The sequence below is a fragment of the Triticum dicoccoides genome, chromosome 7A (assembly GCF_002162155.2).
Source record: "Triticum dicoccoides isolate Atlit2015 ecotype Zavitan chromosome 7A, WEW_v2.0, whole genome shotgun sequence".
Classification (NCBI taxonomy): Eukaryota; Viridiplantae; Streptophyta; class Magnoliopsida; order Poales; family Poaceae; genus Triticum; species Triticum dicoccoides.
The window spans coordinates 715,133,700-715,156,524 of NC_041392.1; the positions used below are offsets into that span (position 1 = coordinate 715,133,700).

At 45.4% G+C, this 22,825-nt stretch overlaps 3 protein-coding genes and 1 pseudogene across 3 annotated transcripts; 3 read left to right on the top strand and 1 right to left on the bottom strand.

Annotated features, from left to right (window-relative positions):
* Positions 1 to 2,313: 2,313 nt before the first annotated feature.
* On the top strand, positions 2,314 to 7,925 carry LOC119329062 (PX domain-containing protein EREL1-like). The gene is made up of 10 exons (XM_037602047.1): positions 2,314 to 2,470; positions 3,570 to 3,698; positions 4,155 to 4,253; positions 4,561 to 4,653; positions 4,737 to 4,845; positions 4,964 to 5,637; positions 5,830 to 5,994; positions 6,083 to 6,325; positions 6,550 to 6,768; positions 7,177 to 7,925. Exons 1-10 carry the CDS (start codon positions 2,339 to 2,341, stop codon positions 7,456 to 7,458), a joined length of 2,145 nt encoding a protein of 714 aa, XP_037457944.1. The 5' UTR covers positions 2,314 to 2,338; the 3' UTR covers positions 7,459 to 7,925.
* A 1,443-nt stretch (positions 7,926 to 9,368) lies between these two features.
* On the top strand, positions 9,369 to 12,331 carry LOC119329242. Its single transcript, XM_037602253.1, has 5 exons — positions 9,369 to 9,796; positions 10,698 to 10,854; positions 11,379 to 11,605; positions 11,709 to 11,882; positions 11,978 to 12,331. The coding sequence occupies exons 1-5, from the start codon at positions 9,602 to 9,604 to the stop codon at positions 12,062 to 12,064; spliced, it is 840 nt and encodes a 279-aa protein (XP_037458150.1). The 5' UTR covers positions 9,369 to 9,601; the 3' UTR covers positions 12,065 to 12,331.
* A 1,410-nt stretch (positions 12,332 to 13,741) lies between these two features.
* LOC119334007 lies at positions 13,742 to 15,803 on the top strand. The gene is made up of 6 exons (XM_037606688.1): positions 13,742 to 13,841; positions 14,023 to 14,027; positions 14,117 to 14,234; positions 14,388 to 14,575; positions 14,889 to 15,062; positions 15,165 to 15,803. The coding sequence occupies exons 1-6, from the start codon at positions 13,742 to 13,744 to the stop codon at positions 15,249 to 15,251; spliced, it is 672 nt and encodes a 223-aa protein (XP_037462585.1). The 3' UTR covers positions 15,252 to 15,803.
* Positions 15,804 to 18,372: 2,569 nt separating this feature from the next.
* Positions 18,373 to 18,511, bottom strand: LOC119334893 (annotated as a pseudogene).
* Between the last annotated feature and the right edge of the window lie 4,314 nt (positions 18,512 to 22,825).

Genomic DNA, 22,825 nt, shown 5'->3' on the forward strand with positions numbered 1-22,825 from the left:
GTAGGCGTCGACATGGCCGGACTGCAAGATCAAGATATGATCTGTGTAGGCGGTCGTGGGGTCTATCTCAGACCAACGTAGCTATTGTCTGGTCTTTGACTATCCCAATGCATGCCACATAGACAATACCGCCCACAGAAACTACTTAAAACAGGCCGAGGGGGTGTTTTGTATGGTTTAAAAACTTCAGAGGATTAAGATGTCAGTTTTAGAGGTGAGGGGGTGATGTAGCCGAAAGGTGATACTTTAGGGGGTTATGTATACTTTTTTCCTTCTTCCAAGAGTCCGCAGTCAGCCTGATTCTTTCGATGCAAGCTCCCCTACCGGCCTACCCCTCATAGCCATGTGCTTTTCCTACATTCATGTTTGCAAATAAGCTCTTAAGATAAAACTCATCAGTTAAGTGAACTAACAAACCTGGCCTATACAATAACATATGTGTCATAGGGGAGTGGCTATCTGTAAGTTGTCTATGATGCCAGCCAATTTTTTTCTCCCGCTCCTCCTCTTGCTCCTGGCTCCCTTCTTCCTTCCCTTCATCTTCGACATCCCTTCTTTCTCTTCCGACCATTCGCGTCCATGCTTCTCCTATGGTTGCAATTGGCGCGTATTGCTACCGCTCATCGCCTCATCCTTGCCCCTGGCAAGGTCGTTGTATAATCCAACCAGTAGTTAAAAAAAAGCCCTACCTGCACCTATCAAGCCCCCACCTGAGATGTCATGACTGGTCCCGTCGTCTACGACTTCGGCTCGTTCTAGGCTCGACTCGTCGTCGGCTCTGCACCTTGCCGCGGCTCGTGGCAAGCCCCCATCTCTGCCTCAGGGTCGCGCCATCTAGAAATAGACTGACACAAATTACAAATTCAGGCAACTTACTGCTAGCAAATGCGGTGTCATAGATCAACGTCCATCTAGTACATTATTCAAACCATAGATGACACAAACAATTTCTACAACTATATTTTACACGGTGGAACAAGAAAGCACGTGATACTTAAGTTTGGGGTCAAACAAAAGTGGAGTTATGACCGCATTTTTATGACCCACTATTAAGTGGCAATGCATATTTCAACCGAACATGGAAACTACCTCTAGTTGACCCATTCTGTGACTTATATTTAAATTAATTCTAGATGCTCAATAGAGTATGAAGTGTGAAAATGCATTTTGCCCCCAGTGACATCGGGCCTGGTATCTAGCCCGCACATCTGCGTCCTGATTGCGATGCATGCCCTTTTTGGCCTTCGTATTCATTACAATATAGACCATATCAATTACAGTTCGGGATTTCACACAATCTACATGCCCCTCCCCCGCCCGTGGTTTCCTTATGTTCACAGGCTTGAGGGACATTGGACATGGCCTCATTCACAATTATGGTTTTACAACATAAACATAAGTTGGACTTAAAAAGATGTTTCGGGACTTTATTGACAAGATAACATAAAATTTTGGGCAGGAGATCATGTTCAAGCATTGCAACAATTAACGATGAAAATTAAGCAAGTATTTGTTGGAATTGAAGATTGCATGTCCAATGAACCGTCAGCTACCCGCTAGTCCACAAGACAGTGATTACAACTTAATCCAACACGTGAAACAAAAAAATCAACATGAAAAGATCATCAAACGTCCGAAGGGAAGTAGGACCAGCCGCCACCTCACCGAGGTCCGCATCCAGAGCGCGCCAAACAGCATCACCGCCGCTTGGCCTTACATAAGTGCAACACGAGATGTATATACCGGTTGGAGTTGGGGTTCTCTTCTTCCCCGATCCGTGGATATCGCTTTCTCCGTTCCGGCAAGGGCACATAACTCCAGCGCCGGCAACGCCGACGCACGCGCAATCGACATGTGCGGGGTAGGGAGGATGAAGGACTCCCGAGGAGTGGGCTGTATTTTCCTTTTCTTCTAGGGTTGTGTACTGGTGTTTGATTTCGGCTCTTCTGGAAAAAGGAAGAAGGAAAAAAGAAAGTTACCTCCTTTTTTCTTTGGCGTGGCGTGTCTGACAACCCTGTCCCACCTCCTCATCGCCTCCCTGTCCAAGCCGCGTGGCTGGGCTGAGAAACCCAGGCTGAGCCGCACCGCACGGCACGCCCACGCCCGGCCGGCCCATCCCCCCCCACTCCCACCAACGCCACGGCGAAGAAGCTGCTGGGTCTGGGAGGGTGGCGTTGACAGTTAGATTCGCCACCGCCGCGGGAGCCTCCGCCCTCCGCCTCCGCCCCAGCTCCAATCTCCCTCTCGGGGCCGTCGGCGCGGAGGACTCCGCCCCACCCCGCCCCCAGCTCGATCCCGCCGCCCCGCCCCGGAGGAGGGAGAGGCAGCGGGCCCGGCGATGGCGTCGGCGGCGTCGTCGTCGTCCGCGGCCGCGAGGAGGACGCCCCGCGGCAGCCCCCCGAAGCACCGCCACGACGGCACCTCGCCGCTGCCGCTCGGCATGGACTGGAGCCCGCCCCCCAAGCGATGGGTAAGCAGCTCCAGCGATCCCCCTCCCCCCTCCCTGAATTCCCCGCCTCGATCCCGCCCGCGCTCTGATCCGTCCGGAGGCCGGCGCCGCGCCGGCCGGCCCGGTGGCGCTGGCCGCTTCTGACCCTTCCCCGCAAGCGTCAGATTCGGCGCTCCCGTGTCCGATTCTGCCGCTGGATTGCTTCCGCTCTCGGGGTTGCTCTCCACCCGATCGCCCGAGCGGGCGGTGAGCAGGGTTTCAGCTCGGGTTCGTTGCGGATGTGCGGTCCGCGGCAGCAGCTAGTTAAGTCCGCCGATGTATTTAATGTTGGGGATAGGATCTATCTGCATTGGGATTTTGCGAATTAAGTGTTGCCAAGTTGCCTGCGGTTACTGATTCAGTGACTAGTGATTTGGAGCTTGCCCCAGGCTAGGGTTCAGACTTCTGAATCTCAACAAGTTGGGTTTATGAATTTTACCAGCCTGTTGGGCTTATGAATTTTATCGGCCTGAGTGGGCTGTAGCTTCGCCTGCGGAGCCTATGTCTGATAGTTGCATTTGAGTGCATAACTAGGTTAATTCATCTCATGGTAGATGTAGGTTTGGTCCTTCTTTTATTATTCCGAGCGTGCTATTGAATTGACCTCTTAGGCCTGCCTATGTTGTGTGCTGATCATGCCTGTACCCCTGTTTGAGCGACAGACGTCCTTACCGTGCATTCGCCAGAAATGGTCTTACACAACCAACTGAATAACGCCTTTGTACTCAAAAACACCTTGGTTAATACACTGAGAATCCCTGACCCTTATTACTAGGGGTTGCGATCCTCTGCAGTAACGCACCATGCAGTATGGTTGCTGCATATTTTTTTTGCCTAATCCCATGCATTGAATTTGTTCCCACCCAAAAAGGAAAGAAATTAACTGCTATGCACAACCGAACCAAGTGGATATTTTGTTTAATTAGCAAAATTTAGTAGTGCGTACGCAATTAGGAAGTTGCATGAATAGTGAATTATTTTTTAGAACAGGTTCCGTCGTAAAGATGAGGGCGTTACCAACAGAATGCTCTGTACATTATCTGAGTCTTCTTACGAGCTCATATTTATTGCCTGCACGCAGGAGGGAAGGAACACCGTATGGCCACATAACCCTCAAACAGGCTGGAGTTACTGTGTGACTATACCTTCTTGGATTGCTCAAACAGCCGAAGCCGGTGTAGCCTCTGACAACTTCTTGAAATCTATAGTTGTGAGTATCGTTTATCTTTTACCCTCTTGTTTTTCTCACTTATGTCGGTCCAGGAGTTTAGTCAATCAATTTTGTTACATGTCTGCAGATAGTAATTGACACGTCACCAGTATTAAAACTTCGTGCTATAACAAAATGAGCTAGTTGGAAATACAAGTGATAAAATTTCGACAGATCAATAAAAAGACAAAAATGGTTTGGCATTTATCAAGCCTATATCGAAGTTTTACTTGAGGGCTATCTAAGTTCATATCATGTGGATGTATTAATAAAATTTAGTATATCATGGAGACATGGACTTAAATTTAAGAATTCCAAGTTGTAGATGATATCTTGCACGTCACATTGTTCTATTTTTTGGCCTCATAGGCTTAGGACACAAATTTGCTTGTGGTCTTGCTTCATCTAAATGTTCCTGTTTTTCCATGACCTTTCTTTAATGCCCATAAAGGACAGTTTTACAGGATACATGTTGGTATACAATCACCAGAAGGCGTTAGCTCTAGCCATGGAGTTCTTCGAAGGTTTAGTGACTTTCTAAAGTTGTGCTCTGATGTAAGTTAATACAACTGTTGCTATGTTATTGTTTCACATGTCTTGCATGTTAAAGCCGTGGAGTGCATTTTGTGATTTTATGAGTGTACTCTCGCTTCTCACCCACACAATGTGCATTCAGATAGTTGGTGCAGTGTCATTTGCTTTCAAGTGCATGCATTTTTCTTGAGTATAACAATTGTATGGCATATTTCCATATTTGATGTGTTCCTGATAGAAGAAAGGATGACTATGTGCTTTGTAATGCTATAATGCAAGATTTTGTTTATATCATCACTCATCATGCTACAATTCTCCCATATTTCAGCTTAAGCGTGCTTTTCCCAGAAAAGACATCCCCCCTGCTCCACCGAAACATGCCTTCTTAAGAATAAATTCAAGCAGGTTGCTTCTAGAAGAGGTTAGCTGTACCCATTGTTAATTGCTACATTCTGTTGTGCTTTGCCTTTTGAACTTGTGGTTCTAAAAATGTTTTGGTTGCAGAGAAGGAATACTTTGGAGGAGTGGATGCAAAAGCTACTTTCTGATATTGACTTATCAAGAAGTGCTCATGTTGCTGCTTTTCTTGAACTTGAAGCCGCCGCACGCTCATGTATGTGCATTGGTCCATATTGAAGATTTTTTTTCTGTGTGTGCATTGATCCATGTCTTAATTGTGCGTGCTGAATATCATAATCGACAATTGAATTCTTCCATTTTACTGAATTCAGATTTCCAAGATTGGAATCAGCGTCCCCCCGAAGCAGGTACTTCAGTAAAAAGCAGTACAGACTCTTCTCGTCATTCTGATGATCCTGGTTCAGGTGCCCTCTCTGAGCCCAGTCAAATAAACCCGGGACTTGTTCGTAGCATCAGTCTGACAGGAGTAACTGGTAACGGTGTGCTGGGAGAATCTATATCAGGTCAGTCTGATCAGCATGCTGGTAGTGTGTCAAAAAGCAGGAAACAGGGTCTTGTCTTTTCGGAACATGATGGAAGGAATGGTTCAGTAGAGTCTTCCAAGGGAGTAGTTTCTGAAGAGGATTGTGATTCTAACCCTTGTCATGCTCGGAAGGATTCTTCTGAAAGTTTAGGCAGTGATTTGAGTTCTTTAAGAGGAAGTGAATTGTCAACTCCAGGGGCTAGTAGTTCCCTATGGGATGGTCCTGTGGATGTCCCAAGTGGTGTGGATGGACATAGTCAAACAGAAAATCTTGCTGGTGTAGATATGCAGTTTTTGTATGATATGGATGCCCAAGTCATCCTTCCAACTGATCAAAGACAGAAGTTGAGTAGACTTTTGGTAACCATGCAAAGAAGAATCGGGACAGCAAAAACTGATATGGAGGATCTCATAGCACGCCTAAATCAGGAAGTAGCAGTCAAAGATTATCTTTCCACAAAGGTATCACTTTTTATCTGATATTTAACTTCTATGCTTTAGTGTAAATCAGGCTCTTGGTATTACAGGATTAGGCCAAGCGTCTTTTGTTGCTTTTATGCGTTTTTCATTGGCATCCAGTGGACTTTCTTGGGCCTCGTATAGTTATTATGTGGCTTCTAGGTACTTTCCTTCCACTGATGACTTCTGATGCAGGTAAAAGACTTGGAGGGTGAGTTGGAAGCTACAAAGCAAAAAGGCAGAGACACATTACATCAAGCTATCTTAGCTGAAAGAGAGAGGATTACCCAGATGCAATGGGATATGGACGAGCTTCGCAGGAAGTACTCTGAGATGGAGTCAAACCTGAAGGCGGAACAAGTCAGTTTTTTCACTGTTCCTGTGCCTTAGCATTTCTTAATTCATCATATTATGAGGATTCTGATTATCTTCCTCTATTTACTTACAGGATGAGAAAACTCGTGTGGAGTCAGAGAAAGCAACCGCCAGTGGTAATAGAGAAGAGTTAGCCGAAGAACTTGAAACGAAACGAAAAGAAGTTGAGAGTTTGCAACGGCAGCTTGGAGAAGTTGAGGCAAAGTCTAAAACAGATATGAAGGTTCTTGTTAAAGAAGTCAAGTCCCTTAGGAATTCTCAAAGAGAGATGAAGAAAGTGCTGAATCAGTATGTTGAGGAGAAGACTGAACTAGAGGTACTCGTAAAATTATAATCCATTCCTCCTTTGAGAATTGCAACAATAGCAATATTTAACATCGGTAGAGGCTTGCTGCCACCAGATTAACCCTGTTATGCCTGTTTACACCTTTAAACCAATTATTTATATGCCAACTCATCAATGTTTCCTTAACAGTATCCTACTTGTATGTGATCAGTGTTTCTCTCTCTCTAATTTTTAGTTATTTTCCATTTGTTCAGAGGATTATTAATAGAGAGAAGCAGAGGTCAGCACGTGTGAAGTCATCCCGTGAAAAAATGCTTCATGAATGCCGACTGCTCCGTGAGCGTCTACAAGAATGTAGTGCTAAATTTCTTGCAGAAGAACAAGATAACTTGACTGTTGACCCATCATCTTTGCCTGATGCACTAGACCTTCTGGCGACGTCTGACAATAGAATACGCCTTCTTGTTGCTCAGGTAAATTTTCTTCTTCTGGTAGGCTGTTTTCATTTGACATGAAGCCCTGCTTTGTCAAACTCCAGCTCTAGCTTGTCGTATAGAAGCCAAAGTCGTAAATTGGAGCTCGAGTTCCAGTTGAGAACTTGGACCATTGGAGTCCTGCTTTTGTATTAGAAAGACTTTACTTACAGATCGTTTTTGGTTCAGAGCTGCAGCCGTCATTGAAATAGCATTTATTTTAACTTGAAAGTACTGTAGCTAGACTTCCCTCGTTCCAAGTTTTGATCATGAATGTGTTACCTGTCAGCTAATTAGTACAGTCTGGAACATGCGCAATCAATCTCAATATCTTAATGTACGTACTTACTATCTTTCCTGCTGATTTAAAATGTGGGGAAAATCCTTGCTTTACGTTGGTGTCTGTAGGCTCAGCATCTAGCACTGGATGACGAACAGGGGGGCTCTTCCGATGATGGCGAAAATTCCGATGGTAAATCCTCAATTACCATGGGCAGCGAAGACTCAAGCCTCACCGATGAAGAGACAACAAAGATGTTATCTGACCTGCTCATCGACAACGCGCAGCTGAGGATGCACCTCAACTCCGTGATCCGCAACGCTGTAAATACCTCCGTGAAACCGGAGAAAGAAGACGCCGACGGAGTCGTCCCAAAAAAGACGGTCCTCAATTGGCTGCTGGACAGATAGAAACGCCGGTGTATATATCCTTGTGAATTAGCCCCCCTAGTTATGCGGCCTGATGAGAGTTGATATGATGAGTATACTGCCAGAGTAACAGCAGGAGGAGTCTCACACTGTCCTGCCCCCTCTGGTCTCGGCGTGGAGGCGGTACTGTCGTGGTGTTGTATTATTGCTTGTTGACGTGGAAAATCCATGGGAGGATAATATATATATTTAGATGGATGTGGGGAGGTTTTCTGTTGCTGAGTGATGATGATAGAAAGAAAATAAACAAGTCCCCATTTTGTGCCATGCTTCTATATATGTAATTGCAGAGCTGCTGGTATACATGATTGCTCTATCTCTGTGTAGATGTTTGAGGTGGTGAGGTGAGAACTCCACTGCGCAGTTTGCTCCAGATGAATCTTCTTCCATGGAGTTTTGCGCTGTTTTGACTTTGTAACTGAGAAAGAATTGTGTTCTCTCATGGAGCATTCTGCATTTTGCCGAGCTGTCGATCAGCTGCATCTTGAATTCCTGTGACCAGTTATGAATATGCTTTCTGTTTCCTGCTAGAAGTGAATGGTTTTACATGAAACCTAACGAACTTCACGTTTGCTCTTGAAATTCTTGAAAGTCATGCGAGAATTGAAAGCATCCTGCATTCCGCTTCGTCTTGAATTCTTGCGACCAGTTGTGAATATGTTTTGGCGACCAGTTGTGAATATGTTTTGGCGACCAGTTGTGAATATGTTTTCTGCTTCATGTGAGAAATGGATTTTTTTTTACATGAAGCCTAATGAAATTCGCATTTGTGCTTGAAATTCATGCAATAAATGAAAATGTTTCTTTTTTGTGTGTGAAACCTAATGATTCATGTTTGCTATTCTTCGATCGCTTGGAAAATGATCTTATATTATGGTATAGAGGGAGTAGAATCTTTCATTCTCCGGTTCAAACACATGATAGTAAAGAAAACAAGAATATGAAAAAATGTATGAACTGCGAGTCATGTCTTGCAAATTCATACAGGATTCTATAAACGAAGATGCTTCGGTTCACCCGACTGATTTCTAGAAGAAATCCGCCACATTCTTCACGCGGCATGTGTCGTGAGCCCTAGCAACATCGTTTTACCCTCCCTTATCCTTATCATTTCTCTAGACACTCATCTCATTCGCCCCCTTTCTCCTCCCTCCACCGACCACTACTTCATCCACTGTCACTCAACTACAACCTCATGTGCTATAAAGAGGGAAGAACCACTGATCTCGCCTGTGGCCGCTTCACCTCCCGCATCGGGGCGTTCACGCGATGTGACAACGACGACTGGTGGCCGTTGCTGGAAAGAAGGGATGCGACCACCCGCGAGTATGGCGCCCGATGACATGACGCGCGGGTGGCCGCACCGGGCTACATTGGTCTTAATTTTTTTTGTTTTTAAACCCTTTCGGATGAAAAGGAGACCCCGGATCCTGCTGTTTCCTGTGTGTGCGCGTGTTTTTTTTTGTTGTTTTTAATAATGGGAAGTGATCTCTGGTCGCGGCGGCGGTGATTGAAAAATGAAGGAATCATTTTCTTTCGTTTGAAACACTAACTAAAAACATATGAAGGAATCCTTGCTAGTGCCAAAAAACATTCGTAGATGCGTATAATTCTCAAAAGAAAATAATAATAATAATAATAATAATAATAATAATAATAATAATAAAAGATAATGGCGCCGCGTCATCCCATCGTCCTGGCTTTCTCCTTCCCACGGGCGACACGGCGACCGTCATCGGAGAGTAGCCCGACCGAAAGGCGCACGTGGGCCCCGGCCAGGGTGGGGCCCTCCTGTCAGCCGCTGGAATTGGCAGGTGGTAATTCTCGACGCAAGCGTAGACAACAAGGGACAGCCAGCGCCCCCCTCCGATAAATACGAGGGGTCAGAGGGTCGGAGGAGCCTCGCCATTCTCCCCCCAGCCAACATCCATCCGCCGTCGCGATCCGTCCGGCCCGACCAGACCCGAAAGCCCATCCACCCACCCGGACCGGGCCAGGCGGCGGGCGACGACCGGGGCGGAGGCGGCGGCGGATCGGGGGGGCGGACGGACGGATGGGCGGCGGGCAGTAGGACGGCGGCGAGACGCGGCGCGACCGGGAGGAGGACGAGGGCGGCGCCACCACCATGTCTGCGGTAGTCTGCGGCAAGAGGTCCTCCTCTATCTTCGCGGACGACCTGCTGCTCCAACAGGCCTCCTCCTCCCCTCCCTCCCCCCGCCACAGCCCCGCGCCCAAGCGCTCCCGCTACGCGCACCACCACCACCGCCGGGACGCGCTCCTCCAACACCTCCGGGCCGCCTTCCCCGCCATGGACCCCCAGGTAAAGACCACACCCCCGCTTTCCCTTCACTTTTCCCCTCGATTTGACCTAGTTTCCGAGTCTCCGGCGCCGAAAGGCGGCTCATTTAGGCGTTCCCTCGTAGATTCGTCGGCTAGATTTCCCGGCCATTTTTGGGCGGATTCCCCCGTTACTTTCAATTATGATGAATGGCATGGGACGGGGCCTTGTCCGCCGTTTCTAGATTTGAGATTTGCTATTACGGGCGCCTCGATGCCGAAAGCTAGATCCCCAAAGGTTTACGCGTGCTCGTCTCCTTGCCTGATGTGGATGTGCAAGGGGAGGCGTGCAAGCAACCCCAATCTGAATGGATTCAGCCTGGGTCGCGCAGGGGCAAGGCATCCCGATGTGGTCAGGAAACACAACTTGGTTCTGATGAATTCGGTCAGCGTCAACCCGGTCTGAGGGGGAGGCCGCCCTGCGATTCTGGACCAAGAGGGAAAAGTATTGGTCTTTTTTAGTAGACAGAAAAAATGCAATTGAGAACGCATATGCCTGTTATTCTTTTTGACTGATGATGAGTTTAGTATACTATGGCATTCCTGGGAAGCTTAGAAGGGCAGATACAGGGAAAAGTAGCTGCTTCTACTTCAGTTTGATACATATGTAATACTGTACATGCTTAAGAATCCAGCCCAAGACGGGTAATTACTTGCGTATTGTGCGCTTGCGTGTGCTAAGGATGACTTGCAGGGGTTTCCTGCCCCCAGGGACCCTGACCTGGTTTTACCCTCCTCTTAGAATCCTGATGGGGTCAATTGCTTCTGTAGTTTATGAGCTCAATAGTTTATGGTCTCAATCGCTGTACCACTGACTAAATGTGCAGATGTTTGCTATTGTTTATGTTCATATAGCTGACTATGGTTTCTCATAATGATTTCAGCTGCTTGAGAGAGCCCTTGAAGCGTCTGGAGATGATTTGGATGATGCAATAAAGAGTTTGAAGGAGCTGCACCTCATGGAGTCAAATCAGGCTAACCTGCCAGCCACTGGATCCACATTTGAAAACGGGCTAACAGCAGTTCAGCCATCTGTTGAAGGTTCATTTTCCTCTAAAAGCTATTCCATTCCTAGGGTACATAGTAGTAACATGCTTCCTCATGCATTTGTCCTAGTTGTACTAACAACACACTCCAAACACTGCAATATTATTATCTTCGTATGATATATATAGAATCTCTGCAGGTTGCATTTACTTCTATTTTGTTGTTATATTTCTACAATGCCATGTGCTGTCAAATCAGAACAGAGAACATGTGTGGATCCATTTGTGTCATAAGAACTTCTGGAGTATGCATGTCACTGTATGTGATTGTCTACCCATATATTCAGATCACCGCACCCTTGCCCACTCTTATATGTTTCGCATTGAGTAGAATAGCAATTCATCTGTCTATTCAGTAGCACCAAGCACTCGATTTCTTGCACTATTGCATACTACATGACTGCTCTGTATTGAACATCATATGAGTAGTCGTATCTCACTATTTCCTAGCACATTTTGTTAATTTCATGAACTTAGAATCATATTAACAAGAACAACAAATTTTGCATATGTTGGCAGGCATTGTTACCAGCGGCGGTGTGGACACAGCTACTGAACACCAACCTGCTGCAGATGGCCAACAGCCAAGTAATAGTGGCCCTGAATGGGTTGATCTTTTTGTGAGGGAGATGTCAAATGCTTCTGACATGGATGACGCGCGGGCCCGTGCGTCAAGAGCTCTTGAAGCCTTAATGAAGTCCATCCTGGAGGGTGCAGGAGCTGAAGCAGCGCAGAGCTTGCATCAGGTACCCACCAAATATGTCTTGAGGAAATAAATAGCCTTAGGATTACAAGGAGGGAATTGCAATGCCTGACAAGATCCTGTTTTTCCCTTTCTTGGCAAAACAGGAAAACATGATGCTCAAGGAGCAGATGACAGCCGTCCTGTCGCAGAACGCGGTCCTGAAGCGCGCGGTGGCGATCCAGCACGAGCGGCAGAAGGAGTTTGACGAGCGGAGCAACGAGGTGCAGGGCCTGAAGCAGCTCGTCCTGCAGTACCAGGAGCAGCTGAGGACTCTCGAGGTGACGATCGACCCTAGGGCCCCTCCTTTCGGCAAATTCACACATCCTTTTCTGTTTGATGACATATGAACTGAAGAATCTACTTTGTGTCGCAGATCAACAACTACGCGCTGCAGATGCATCTGAAGCAGGCCCAGCAGAGCAGCTCCATGCCCGGGCGCTACAACCCGGACGTCTTCTAATTTGGCTTGAGGGTGATGATGGTGAGCCCTGGCCCTTGGGGATTGAGAGTTGAGAATAGCGGTGCTCTGCCGTATGATGATGATGAAGATGACTAGAAAATGTTGTTGTCTGGGATTTGTTGGGTGGATGTTGGCTTGCTGACCACCCCGTTGGCCGTGGGATGGGGCGCAAGGCTCCCATGATAGATGATGTGCTGGTTCAAACGTGCTGCGTTTAAACGGTTTTTCGTATTTAATATATATACAAAACAATCCCGATTCTTTGCATGATTGTCCACTTGGTCTGAAACTTGCTTATGTTTTGCGTTGAATTGTGTATATTTTCAATAAGCCCTTAAAACTGTCATGTTGGGAGTTAGAGCACCTCTAGCAGATCCCTCAAAACTGTTGAAACTAAAACAAAATTCCTGAGAGCCCTAGAAAAACACCCTCGGCTCGCTCCTCCCGCCTATCTCTGAAACCAAAGCCATCTTTCTTTTGGCTTGTGAAGTTTCACTGCGTCCAATAGCCGCCCCGAACCCTTCCCGCCCCACCCGCCGCCCCGAACCCATCCCATCCCACCCGCCGTGCCGAACCCATCCCACCCCACCAGCTCCATCTCAATGCCGCCACCATCCTTAAGCTCATCCCCGCCGTCGCGTGCCCCATTGCCCTATTTTGCCGCATGCTGACATGTCCACTAAGCCATTGGCGTCGTCCGTAGCCTTCTTTGCGCCGCCAGAGTAAGCTGATGGGTTTAGCAGAATTATTACATCATCAGAAAAGCCGATGTGTGGTTGAGGCGCTAAGGTCTTTTAAAGGCTCAAATTTGTGAGGAAATACTACATTGGTTTTCCGCATCCAACCCTTATGACACTCTTAATATTGACCGAGTTGGTTTGGTGTATAATGCTATGTGAATGGGCTGAGATCTCATTTGAGTATCAGTTACGTCCACCGAGACCAGTGAGATCTCATTTGGTTTAGTTTTTCGCTTTTTTATTTTTATTTTCTCAGATTCTTCTCGATTTTCCAAAGGGACGAAGCCCACGTGCCGGCACAGCACGGCCCAGTGCCGGCCCGTTGGGCACCTTTGGTTTCTTCTCCCAACGGCCGTTCCGCCGCCACCGCCCGCCTGAGAGTATAAACAGTCACGGCCCCGCCCCGCCCGCATCCACCGGCCACACACCTCGCCTCGCCACACCGCAAACCATCGAGAGCAGGGACACCAAACGAAGGAGCGCGCGGCAAGCTCGTCGTCATCCAAGCCCCGGCCCCTTTCTCGCCGGGCCGGCCATGGCGGCGGAGGTCGAGGGCACCCGGAAGCGCGGGGCGGCGGCCTTCCTGGACGACCCCTTCGAGGTGCTGCTGCAGGCGAAGCGGGGCCGGAGCTCGCCGTCCGCCGCAGCCGCCGCGGTGGCCGACCTCGGCATCAGCATGGAGTTCGACCCCGTCTTCCCCGGCGCCGACCCGCCGCCGCGCCGTGCCTCTTTCTTTCGCTTCTTGTTCTTTCGGTTGATTGGTAGGCCATGCGCAGGAATATAGAGCCCGCCGATTTAGACATTTAGTTGACCGCAAGAACTGATTGAGCTTGGTTACGCCGCAAGAAAGATAGTGCCTTGAATCTTGAATTTTCTTTCCTGTTGTCGATTCACATCCCCTTTCTTGAAATCAGACTAGACCAGAGTTCAGAGATTGATGGAATTGGAAATCAGTAGTTCAGAAGAATCATCCACGACGATTTTCCCTCTTGCGCGAGCCAAGCGCTCAGTGTATACACCGTTACAGAGGAAGCAGGGTAGGAATCACCCATGAGCAGGGATCATTCCACTTTGAATCCTCACATATGATGCCTAAATTTAGGATTCATCAGAAATAAACTGTCTGAACTAATAAACATCTCAAAACAAATAGCATGTACATCTGTTTTCTCCTTGTGCACACAAGTTCTTCCATGGTGTTCTGAAACCCTGATACAGCTTTGGTTTGTGTCACAACAGTGGACTTGAGAACCCCGATTTGCACCGTGTTGCTCTGTACACGCCTAATGGGTAATTTTGGGGGAATTTTTAGCTTCTGCGAGGCTATCTCCAAGCGTCGGGAGATGTCCTGGACGCTGCCATCAGAAGCTTCAGGGATTATTTGGCATCGGATTCAGCGACGACCAATGCCGGTGCCTCCACATCTGGAGGTATGGCCGACCCGACTGAAAAAGAAGCCCATCTGCTTGTTCCTCTTGTTATCTGATACTGATAGTAATGTCCAGAGATGTATATTTTTCATAGACCAGAACTAGTCTTGCAATGTGCATCTTTTCTAACTCTTGAACGATTGTTAATCGCAGTGGCATCTGACGCGCCGGTGATGAATGCTCCAACCAACAGCACTGAATGGGCGGAGCTAATTGTCAAGGGGATGTCGTCCGCTTCGGATCTGAACGACGCCAGGAATCGAGCCTTCAGGATACTTGAAATGTTCGGCAAATCTGCCGCAAACTGCAGTACTCCTGATGAAGCGCAGAAAATGCGTGAGGTAACTAATGCATCCGCAGTTGCTTGATACCCTCCCGTTCGAAAACATTGCATATCATAATCGTCCAAGTTCATACATTGACAGTGCAATAGTTAGAAAATCACAACACGGGGCACAAATCTAATGATATCAAATTTGTGCCCCCATAAAGTATATGTTATTGGATTAGCTTATAGAAAAGCAAAATACGCTTTATTTTTCTGGAAAGGGGTTAGTTGATGCTGCCAAATTGCCGGCTTCTTCTGAGATGTGTTTCTGGAAATTTCGATGTGCTCACCTGTGTGGCTTTTCTCCTTTTGCTCCATCCATCCAGGAGAACAAGATACTGAAGCAGATGCTGGGAGCCCTGCTTCAGCAGGCCAGCATCCTGAAGCGAGCCGTCGTCATCCAGCACAACCGGCTCAACGACTACCAGAACATGGTGCAGGAGCGGCCCCAGTTCAATGAGACCGTCGCCAAGTACCAGCAGCAGATCAAGGAGCTGCAGGTCTGTGAAACTCGTCGAAAACGTATCGCCTTAATCTGCCATTCATCTCCATTCTCCATGGCTTTGCTTGCTCATCAGCTCTTGTGTTGCCTTTGGTTGCAGGGGATGAACGATTTGCTGTCGTTCCATCTCAGGAGGGCGAATCAACAGAGTAGCATACCTGGGCGCCGCAACCCCGACGTCTTCTAGGCGGTCACCGCATCTGCGCTGAAGGTTATGTGCTGACTCTGACGCGAGATCCTGAAGCTGCGATTGTCGAAGGAGTCATATACAAGTCATTGAGCTCGCGCTGGCGAGCCTCCTCTTCCATTTCAACTGGGAGCTCCCCGGCGGCACGGTGGAACTGGACATGGCGGAGACGTTCGGGGTCACGGCGAAGATGAAGAACGACCTGTGGCTGCATGCTACCGTCATCGTGCCACCTCTCTAAATAAATTTGCACGTGGAGATCGATCAACGATTCGTCTAGCTTGCGTCTCTGCAAATTTGTCTCAAAATTACCTGCTTGTGATAAATTATTTAAGGGTCTGTCTAGGACACATATCTAGGTGTGACATAGTTATGTCACATCTAACTTGATATCCACTATGTTTGTGGTCTGTTTTTATTTTTTGTCCCAGTTTTTTTTGTTTCTTGCTGCTGTGTTACTTGTGGGGGATTAGATGTGACATCTTCAAAAAACATCTAGATGTAAATTAGACAAATTGATTATTTAAATTTTGCATCTTGAATAAAGCAAGGTGGGTGATTTCTCCGATTTTTTATCTGTTCATCACCCATATCATTGTTTTTGTTGTTGAGATTTTTTAATATCCAAGATGATACTAAATTTTTGCGTAAATAATTTTATCTTGCAAAGCTTCTACTGGATTACAAAGTTCTTGAGTGGCAGCAAAATTTGCAACTTTGAAATTTTTGTCATACCTGACAGTTCCATCACTAGAAACTTTGGGCTTAATATACCTTTTTTAGCCCGTGTGTTCGTGCGTGTAGCCACAGGAGATCCGGTGGTTGTCGTAGAGGATCCGTCACCTCGTACCAGCAGAGAATCCTTCTCGGCTATCGCCCGGTCGGGCGTGGGATCGCGTGCCCGTGCGCCAGAGGCTGGGCCCACCGAATCCAACGTGGGATCACGCACCCGCGTGCCAGGAGATGGGTCCACCGAATCCCGTAGCGCAGGCGACAAGCGTGTCGGAGGCGCACCATCATTGCCCGTGGTGGAGGGACCCGCGGTGGAAAGCGACCCGGACCCATCCGATCGTCGCAAGTTGTCAGAGGAGGGCCCCGCTGCATCGAGGCTGCCGCCCCGCACGGGAGACCGGCGCTGCGTGTTGCGCGTCGGCTGGCTGCCCGTTGGCCCAGCGCCTGGCGGTGTCGGAGGGGCTCCTGCATCAGGTTCTGCGCCAGGGTCTGCGTCGCCGCCAGATCTCTCGGGATCCGGCACGGCAGTGGGATCCGCCTCGGTTCTGGTGTCGGACCTGTTTGGACTCATCTGCTGCATAAAATGACGTTTCTGAGTGCTGTTTTTTTCACTGTTTTCATCAGCACAGCCTCCGTTAGTGGCAGTATTAAGGTTATTAAACACATGATCATCAGTACATTCACCCCCATGATCAGAAGGATTTAATAACTCCGGAGAAAGTAATAGGATTTCGGCACGAAGACGAGCGCCGGCGTTGGGATGAAGACTAGCAAAGGGAAAAATATTTTCATCAAAGATAACATCTCTGGAAATATAAACTCGTCCAGTGGATATGTCAAGACATTTAAACCCTTTGTGAAGATTGTTGTACCCAAGAAAAGCACATTGCTTAGAACAAAATTGAAGTTTATGATTATTGTAGGGTCTTAGGTTCGGCCAGCAAGCACACCCAAAGATTCTAAGAATGGAATAATTGGGTTTTTCATGGAAGAGTTTTTCAAAGGGTGTCTCAAACTTGATGACTTTGCTAGGAATTCGGTTTATCAAGTAGGTTGCCACAATGAAGGCCTCATCCCAGAACTTTAAGGGCATAGAGGCTTGAGCAAGAAGGGATAAACCTACTTCGACAATGTGTCGATGTTTCCTCTCAGCTGACCCATTTTGTTGGTGAGTGTGAGGACACGAAACGTGATGAGATATGCCTATCTTGATGAAGGAGTTCAACTTTTCATACTCTCCTCCCCAATCTGTTTGTAGAGCGAGGATCTTACGATCAAATTGACGCTCTACTAGGTTTTAAAAGTCATGAAACTTCTGAAATACTTTGGACTTGTGTTTGATCAAGTATATCCATGTGAATTTACTGAAATCGTCAATGAAACTCACATAGTATTTTTTTTCTTCCTACTGTTTCAACAGCAGGACCCCAAACATCAGAGAACACAAGTTCTAAAGGAAATTTTGATTCACTTATTGACTTTGGATAAGGCAACTAGTGTCTTTTGCCTTTTTGACAGGCGTCACAAACAGAATCTTTATTGAAAGAATTTGCACACGGGAGATTATTCTTGCTAATGATTTTGCTAACAATAAGAGGAGATGGATGGCCTAGACACCGGTGCCACCTATCCGAGGATAGCTTGGTGACACTGAGCATGTGCTTCTTGGCGTCGGATCCCGTGTGCCTAACTGGGTAGAGTCCTCTCCTACCCCTGCCTCGAAGGAGCACCTTCTTCGTTCCCCGTTCCTTAACAAGAAAAGAATAGGGATGAATTTCAACAAAAGTATCATTATCAACAGCAAGGCGGCTAGCAGAGATTAGACTTTTGTTGGCTTGAGGTACATGAAGGATGTTGTTTAGGAGGAGATCTCGATCAGGAGTATGCATAGCTGAATGACCAATGTGCTTGATAACCATACCTGAACCACTGGCAGTATGAATCTGCTCGTTTCCACCGTAGCGATCGCGTACGGTCAGCTTCTCCAAGTCTCCCGTGATGTGATCAGTGGCACCACTGTCCAGGTACCAGTTCGTGCCCACCCCGTACTGCGGTGCAGCGAGGTTGGCCGACTTTTCCTCCACTCCTTGATAGGATTCGTCGTAGCGCTTCCAGCACTTCCAGGCTGGGTGGCCCATCTTGCCACAGATCTGGCACTGGACCCTGGGGACGGAGGCATGATTGTTGTTGTAGTTGCCCCTGCCGCCGTTGTTGCCGCTGTGTCCGCCGCCGCGTCCGCCAGACTTGGAGTAGCCACCGCGCCCGCCGCGGTCACCACCATTGCCGCCTTGTCTGCGGCCGCGGTCACCACCGCCACCACCATTTCTATGGCCTCGGGTAGCGGCGTTGGCAGAGGATTGAGAACCCCCGCCGTGAAGGTTGAGCATCGTCTCGAAGCTCAGCAGCTGCGAGAACAGCTCAGCCACGGTCACCGGCTCCACCCGGGAACACATGGCCGACACCACCGGGTCGAAATCTTCATCTAGCCCGGCCAGGATGTGGGAGACGATGTCGTTGTCGTCGTCCACCTTCTTCCCTGCAGCAATCAGCTCGTCACAGAGGGACTTGATCTTCCCGACGTAGTCGGTGATGGAGGAGTTGCCCTTCTGCAAGTTTGTGAGGGCGATCCGAACATTGATGGCCTGGGAACGAGTGTGGGATGCAAGCATCCCTTCCACCGTGTTCCAGAGCTCAGCAGAGGTGTGACATGAGGCGACCTGGATAGCTATCTCGCGAGGAAGAGTCGTTAGGAGATAGGAGAAGACTTGTTGATCTTGTGCATACCAGGTTTGGAATTCAGGGTTCGGCGCTTTTGCCGTCGCCTTGCCATCGGAGGAGGTCACATCGATCTGCATGGGAGGTGGCTGCTGCTCGACGTCAAGGTACTTGGCCATCTGCGCTCCATGGATGGCCGAGAGCACCGTCGCGCGCCACAGGGTTTGGTTGCCCTTCGTCAGCTTCTCGGTGGCGGCGTGCACGAATGGCGAGGACGGGAAGGAGCTTGAAGACGACGCTGCCATGGATGTGTTCGAGGATGGCTCTGATTACCTTGAAAGAACTAGGATTGGAAGCGTGTGCTCTCAGCAGGGACGCGTGCGTGTTTATATAGGCAATAGGTTACATGATGCGGCTAGGTTGTTGTAGACTTGATCCATACTCCAAGGCTATACAAGAGAGGATCTATCTATCCTAACAACCTGCCTAGATACAACAAACTCAACGTACAAACACGCACACATTACATATTGTCACGTTACAACTTAAGCCTATAACTTAACATACATTAAAAAAACTGTACATAAAAGTTTGAAAAAATGTTAATGATGGGTTCAAAAAATGTTAAATGTGCATTTGATAATATTTCTGATGTATACATAAATTATTTAACCATATGAACAGAATTAGGTATCACACTATGTATGTGAAAGAAAATCTTGATCGTGCATTTGAAAAATTTCAGGCTGGTATAGAAAATGTTCCTAGTGTATTCAGAAAGTGTACTACAAGGACTAGTGGAAGAAAGTATACATCAAAAATTATATTTTCAAAAATGTTAGTCATATGCTGAAAAATGTTAAACATGTATAAAAATGTTTATATGTATACAAAAAATGTACAATGTGTATGAAAAAGATAGACATCAAAACATTATTTTTGAAACTGTTTATCATGTACTTAAAAAATGTTAAATGTGTATAACTAAATGTTCCTGATGTATAAAAAATGTGTAAGGTGTTTTAAGAAACTATTGTTTTTAAACTGTTAATCATATATTGTAAAATATTAAATGTGTATAAAAATGTTTATATGTACATAAAAATATAATTTATATAAAAAAGATAGAGATCATAACATGTATTTTCAAAAATGTTAACCTTCAGTTGGAAAAATGTGAAACATCTATTAAAATAGGATTGTTCTAAGGCACATCTAGGTGTGCTCTAATTATTGCCCATGTAAATGACTCAATCAAACTTGAAACGAAAAAGGAAAAAGGCAAAAAACAAAATGCTTGCACGAATCTTTGCGTAAAATCAATGGCATAGGACTTAGATGTGCAATACTTAAAGCACGTCTAGGTGTGTTTTAGCAAAACTCATAAAAATATTAGTTATGTACATAAATTTTTACAATGATAGGCATCAAAACATATATTTTATAATATGATAATCATTTATTTGAAAAATCTTAGACATGTATAAAAATATACCTGTGTGTACGAAAAATATATACTTGTTTTGAAAACACCGCGAAGAAAGCCAAAAAACAATTAAAGAAAATAAGAAACCATTGAAAACACCAAAAATCAAGAAAACAAGCGAATTATAAGGAAGAAAAATAAAAAAATAATGGTGCAAGAACTAAAAAGTAACCGACGTATACCAAAGATAAAAACAAAATAAGAACCAAAGAAACCAATGAAGAAATATTGAAAATTGAAGAAAAAAGGAAAGAAAACTAAAGTGACGAATTAGCGAAGCAACCACGAGCGAGTGAGCGAACGACAAGGCTGGCCTTGTACTAAATCATGATTGGAAATCTTTCACGCGAGTGCTTTCATCTCGTGATAAGTCTTGCGGGGCAGCGCTTAGTCTCGCTTATGCGAGGGATCACCATAAATGGGTCAGCCCATTTAGCTTCGATACAGTTTCATCTCGCTTCTGTTGTTTCATTCTTTCATTGTTTTGTCTTGTTTTCAAAAACATTGTAAATACATATATTTCAAACCATCAGTAACTCAAACATTAACAAACTTAAATTGAGAAAGGTTTAGCATAGTTAATAAATTGTTTAGCTTAACTAAAAACTGATAGCATTAAGGAACATGTTTGTGAAATGTTTAAAAGTATTCACATGATTCAGCAAATGCACGTGACATTTTTTTACAACTTTTGAAAACCTTTGTGTAATTCAAAAAATGTTTTGAACCATTCAAAAAATGTACATCACATTTTAAAAAACGTTGAAATGTTTAAAAAATATGTGCATGGCATGTCTTTTTAAATGTTTATGCAATATAGAAAAATGTTTGCAGATTTTAATAAAAATCTTTCATATCATAAAAAAAGTGTTTCAATGTGTATTTGAAAAACTTGTTTAAAACGTTCTCAAAATCATGTGTTTGAAAAATGTTAAATGTATACAAAGAACTATTTTCGATGTATATATCAAATTTCAATGCGTACGAAAAACAGTAGGAATCAAAACCTATATTAAAAAAAATTATAGTCATGTATTTGAAAATTGTTAAACATGTATAAAAAACATTCCTGATGTATTTGAAAAATGTAGATTTTGCATGAAAAATATAGACATGTGTTTGTAAAAAGGAATGGAAAAAAGGAAATTGTTTATGTCATTAAAAAACGGTCAACATGTATTTGAAAAGGTTTACCATGTATTCGATTTTTTTTCAAACCATGTGTCAAGAAAATGTACATCGTGTATTTATAAAATGGCCGACTTGTATAAAAAAATGTTCCACTGGTACAATGAAAATATATATTGTGTAAAAGTAGACATTTTTAGAAATAAATTAGAATAAAAAACAAAGAAAACCGTGATGAAACAAAGAAGTACAAAACCCCGATGAAGAAAAGCAAAGAAATAAACCCCCAAAGAAGACCATGCAGAACAGTGGAAACAGAAAACCATACAACAGTGCTGGTACAAGACACGACCTCGACACGCCTCTCTGGCGTGGCCAGGCTATACTATGAGATATAGCCCTTGTGTGCAGCGGACACAATTCACGTACGAAATCATGGGCTGTGGGTTTATTCTCATAAAAATCAAGAGGTTTTGTGCAAAAGTTCATGACGGACCAAGAAACTTAACCCCCCCTATTTATTACTAGCAATAGAGCTCGTGCGCTATAACGGACGAAATTTCTTTTTCCAAACACCTCTAACCCAATAACCATGAGTCAAGACCTCAATAGGTCCATGTGCATACCATCTATGTTGCCACTTATCTTCCTTCTTAATCTTGCCGATGGTGGCCTCAGTGCTGACACATTCACAATGCGTTTAAATATGGCCAATCCTAAGTTCTCTCTCCGCATAAGATGAGAGATTTGCTTTCTTTTCCGCCTGCGATGTTTCACCGAGGTGTGCATACATGGTTATAAATGATTCTTTTGTCTCCAATGTGCTTTTGTTGAGGTGTTGATTTTCAATCCGGATCTACACCGGTACGAAAGAAAAACGTATCGTGCACTATTGTTTAAGGTTGCACCCTAAATAGCATTATAAAAATGTTTAACTAATAAGACAACACCACATCTAGATCACATTTTTCTAACCAATTTTCATATATAACATGTCAAAATTGGAGTTAGGATTTAAAATATATAGATATTAAAAAAACATTTGATTTTGCCAAAAAATAACGTTATTTTCTAAATGGTCCGCGAGTTTATTAACCAAAATATTACAGGGGTTTCTGCAAAAAACCAAAACATTTTCTAGAATCACTTAAAACATGACCACTGGTTAATTAACCGAAAGATAAGGGGGTTTTCTATAAAAAGCAAATATTTTTCTAGACTCACTTAAAACAAGAATGCGGGTTGATTTGGAGAAACAGTAGGGGATTTTCTCCAAAATGCACGATGGACGGGCAGAAATGCTTCTTCCTTTAGGTACAGTTATTAACCAAAATATTAGAGGGGTTTCTGCAAAAAAAAACATTTTTTAGAATCACTTAAAACATGACCACGGATTAATTAACCGAAAGATCATGGGGTTTTCTATAAAAAGTGAATATTTTTCTAGACTCACTTAAAACAAGAACGCGGGTTGATTTGGAGAAAGGGTAGGGGATTTTCTCCAAAATGCAAG

What these genes read in the sequence shown, in the direction of transcription:
- LOC119334007 (XM_037606688.1), top strand. Translation starts at nt 13,742, where the DNA reads ATGGAATTGGAAATCAGTAGTTCAGAAGAATCATCCACGACGATTTTC. An exon ending in AAGCGCAGAAAATGCGTGAG is followed by an intron (nt 14,576 to 14,888) that starts GTAACTAATGCA and finishes CCATCCATCCAG; the next exon opens with GAGAACAAGATACTGAAGCA. An exon ending in AGCAGATCAAGGAGCTGCAG is followed by an intron (nt 15,063 to 15,164) that starts GTCTGTGAAACT and finishes CTTTGGTTGCAG; the next exon opens with GGGATGAACGATTTGCTGTC.
- LOC119329062 (XM_037602047.1), top strand. Translation starts at nt 2,339, where the DNA reads ATGGCGTCGGCGGCGTCGTCGTCGTCCGCGGCCGCGAGGAGGACGCCC. An exon ending in TTCTAAAGTTGTGCTCTGAT is followed by an intron (nt 4,254 to 4,560) that starts GTAAGTTAATAC and finishes CCCATATTTCAG; the next exon opens with CTTAAGCGTGCTTTTCCCAG. An exon ending in AGGAGAAGACTGAACTAGAG is followed by an intron (nt 6,326 to 6,549) that starts GTACTCGTAAAA and finishes CCATTTGTTCAG; the next exon opens with AGGATTATTAATAGAGAGAA.
- LOC119329242 (XM_037602253.1), top strand. Translation starts at nt 9,602, where the DNA reads ATGTCTGCGGTAGTCTGCGGCAAGAGGTCCTCCTCTATCTTCGCGGAC. An exon ending in AGTTCAGCCATCTGTTGAAG is followed by an intron (nt 10,855 to 11,378) that starts GTTCATTTTCCT and finishes ATATGTTGGCAG; the next exon opens with GCATTGTTACCAGCGGCGGT. An exon ending in AGCAGCTGAGGACTCTCGAG is followed by an intron (nt 11,883 to 11,977) that starts GTGACGATCGAC and finishes TTTGTGTCGCAG; the next exon opens with ATCAACAACTACGCGCTGCA.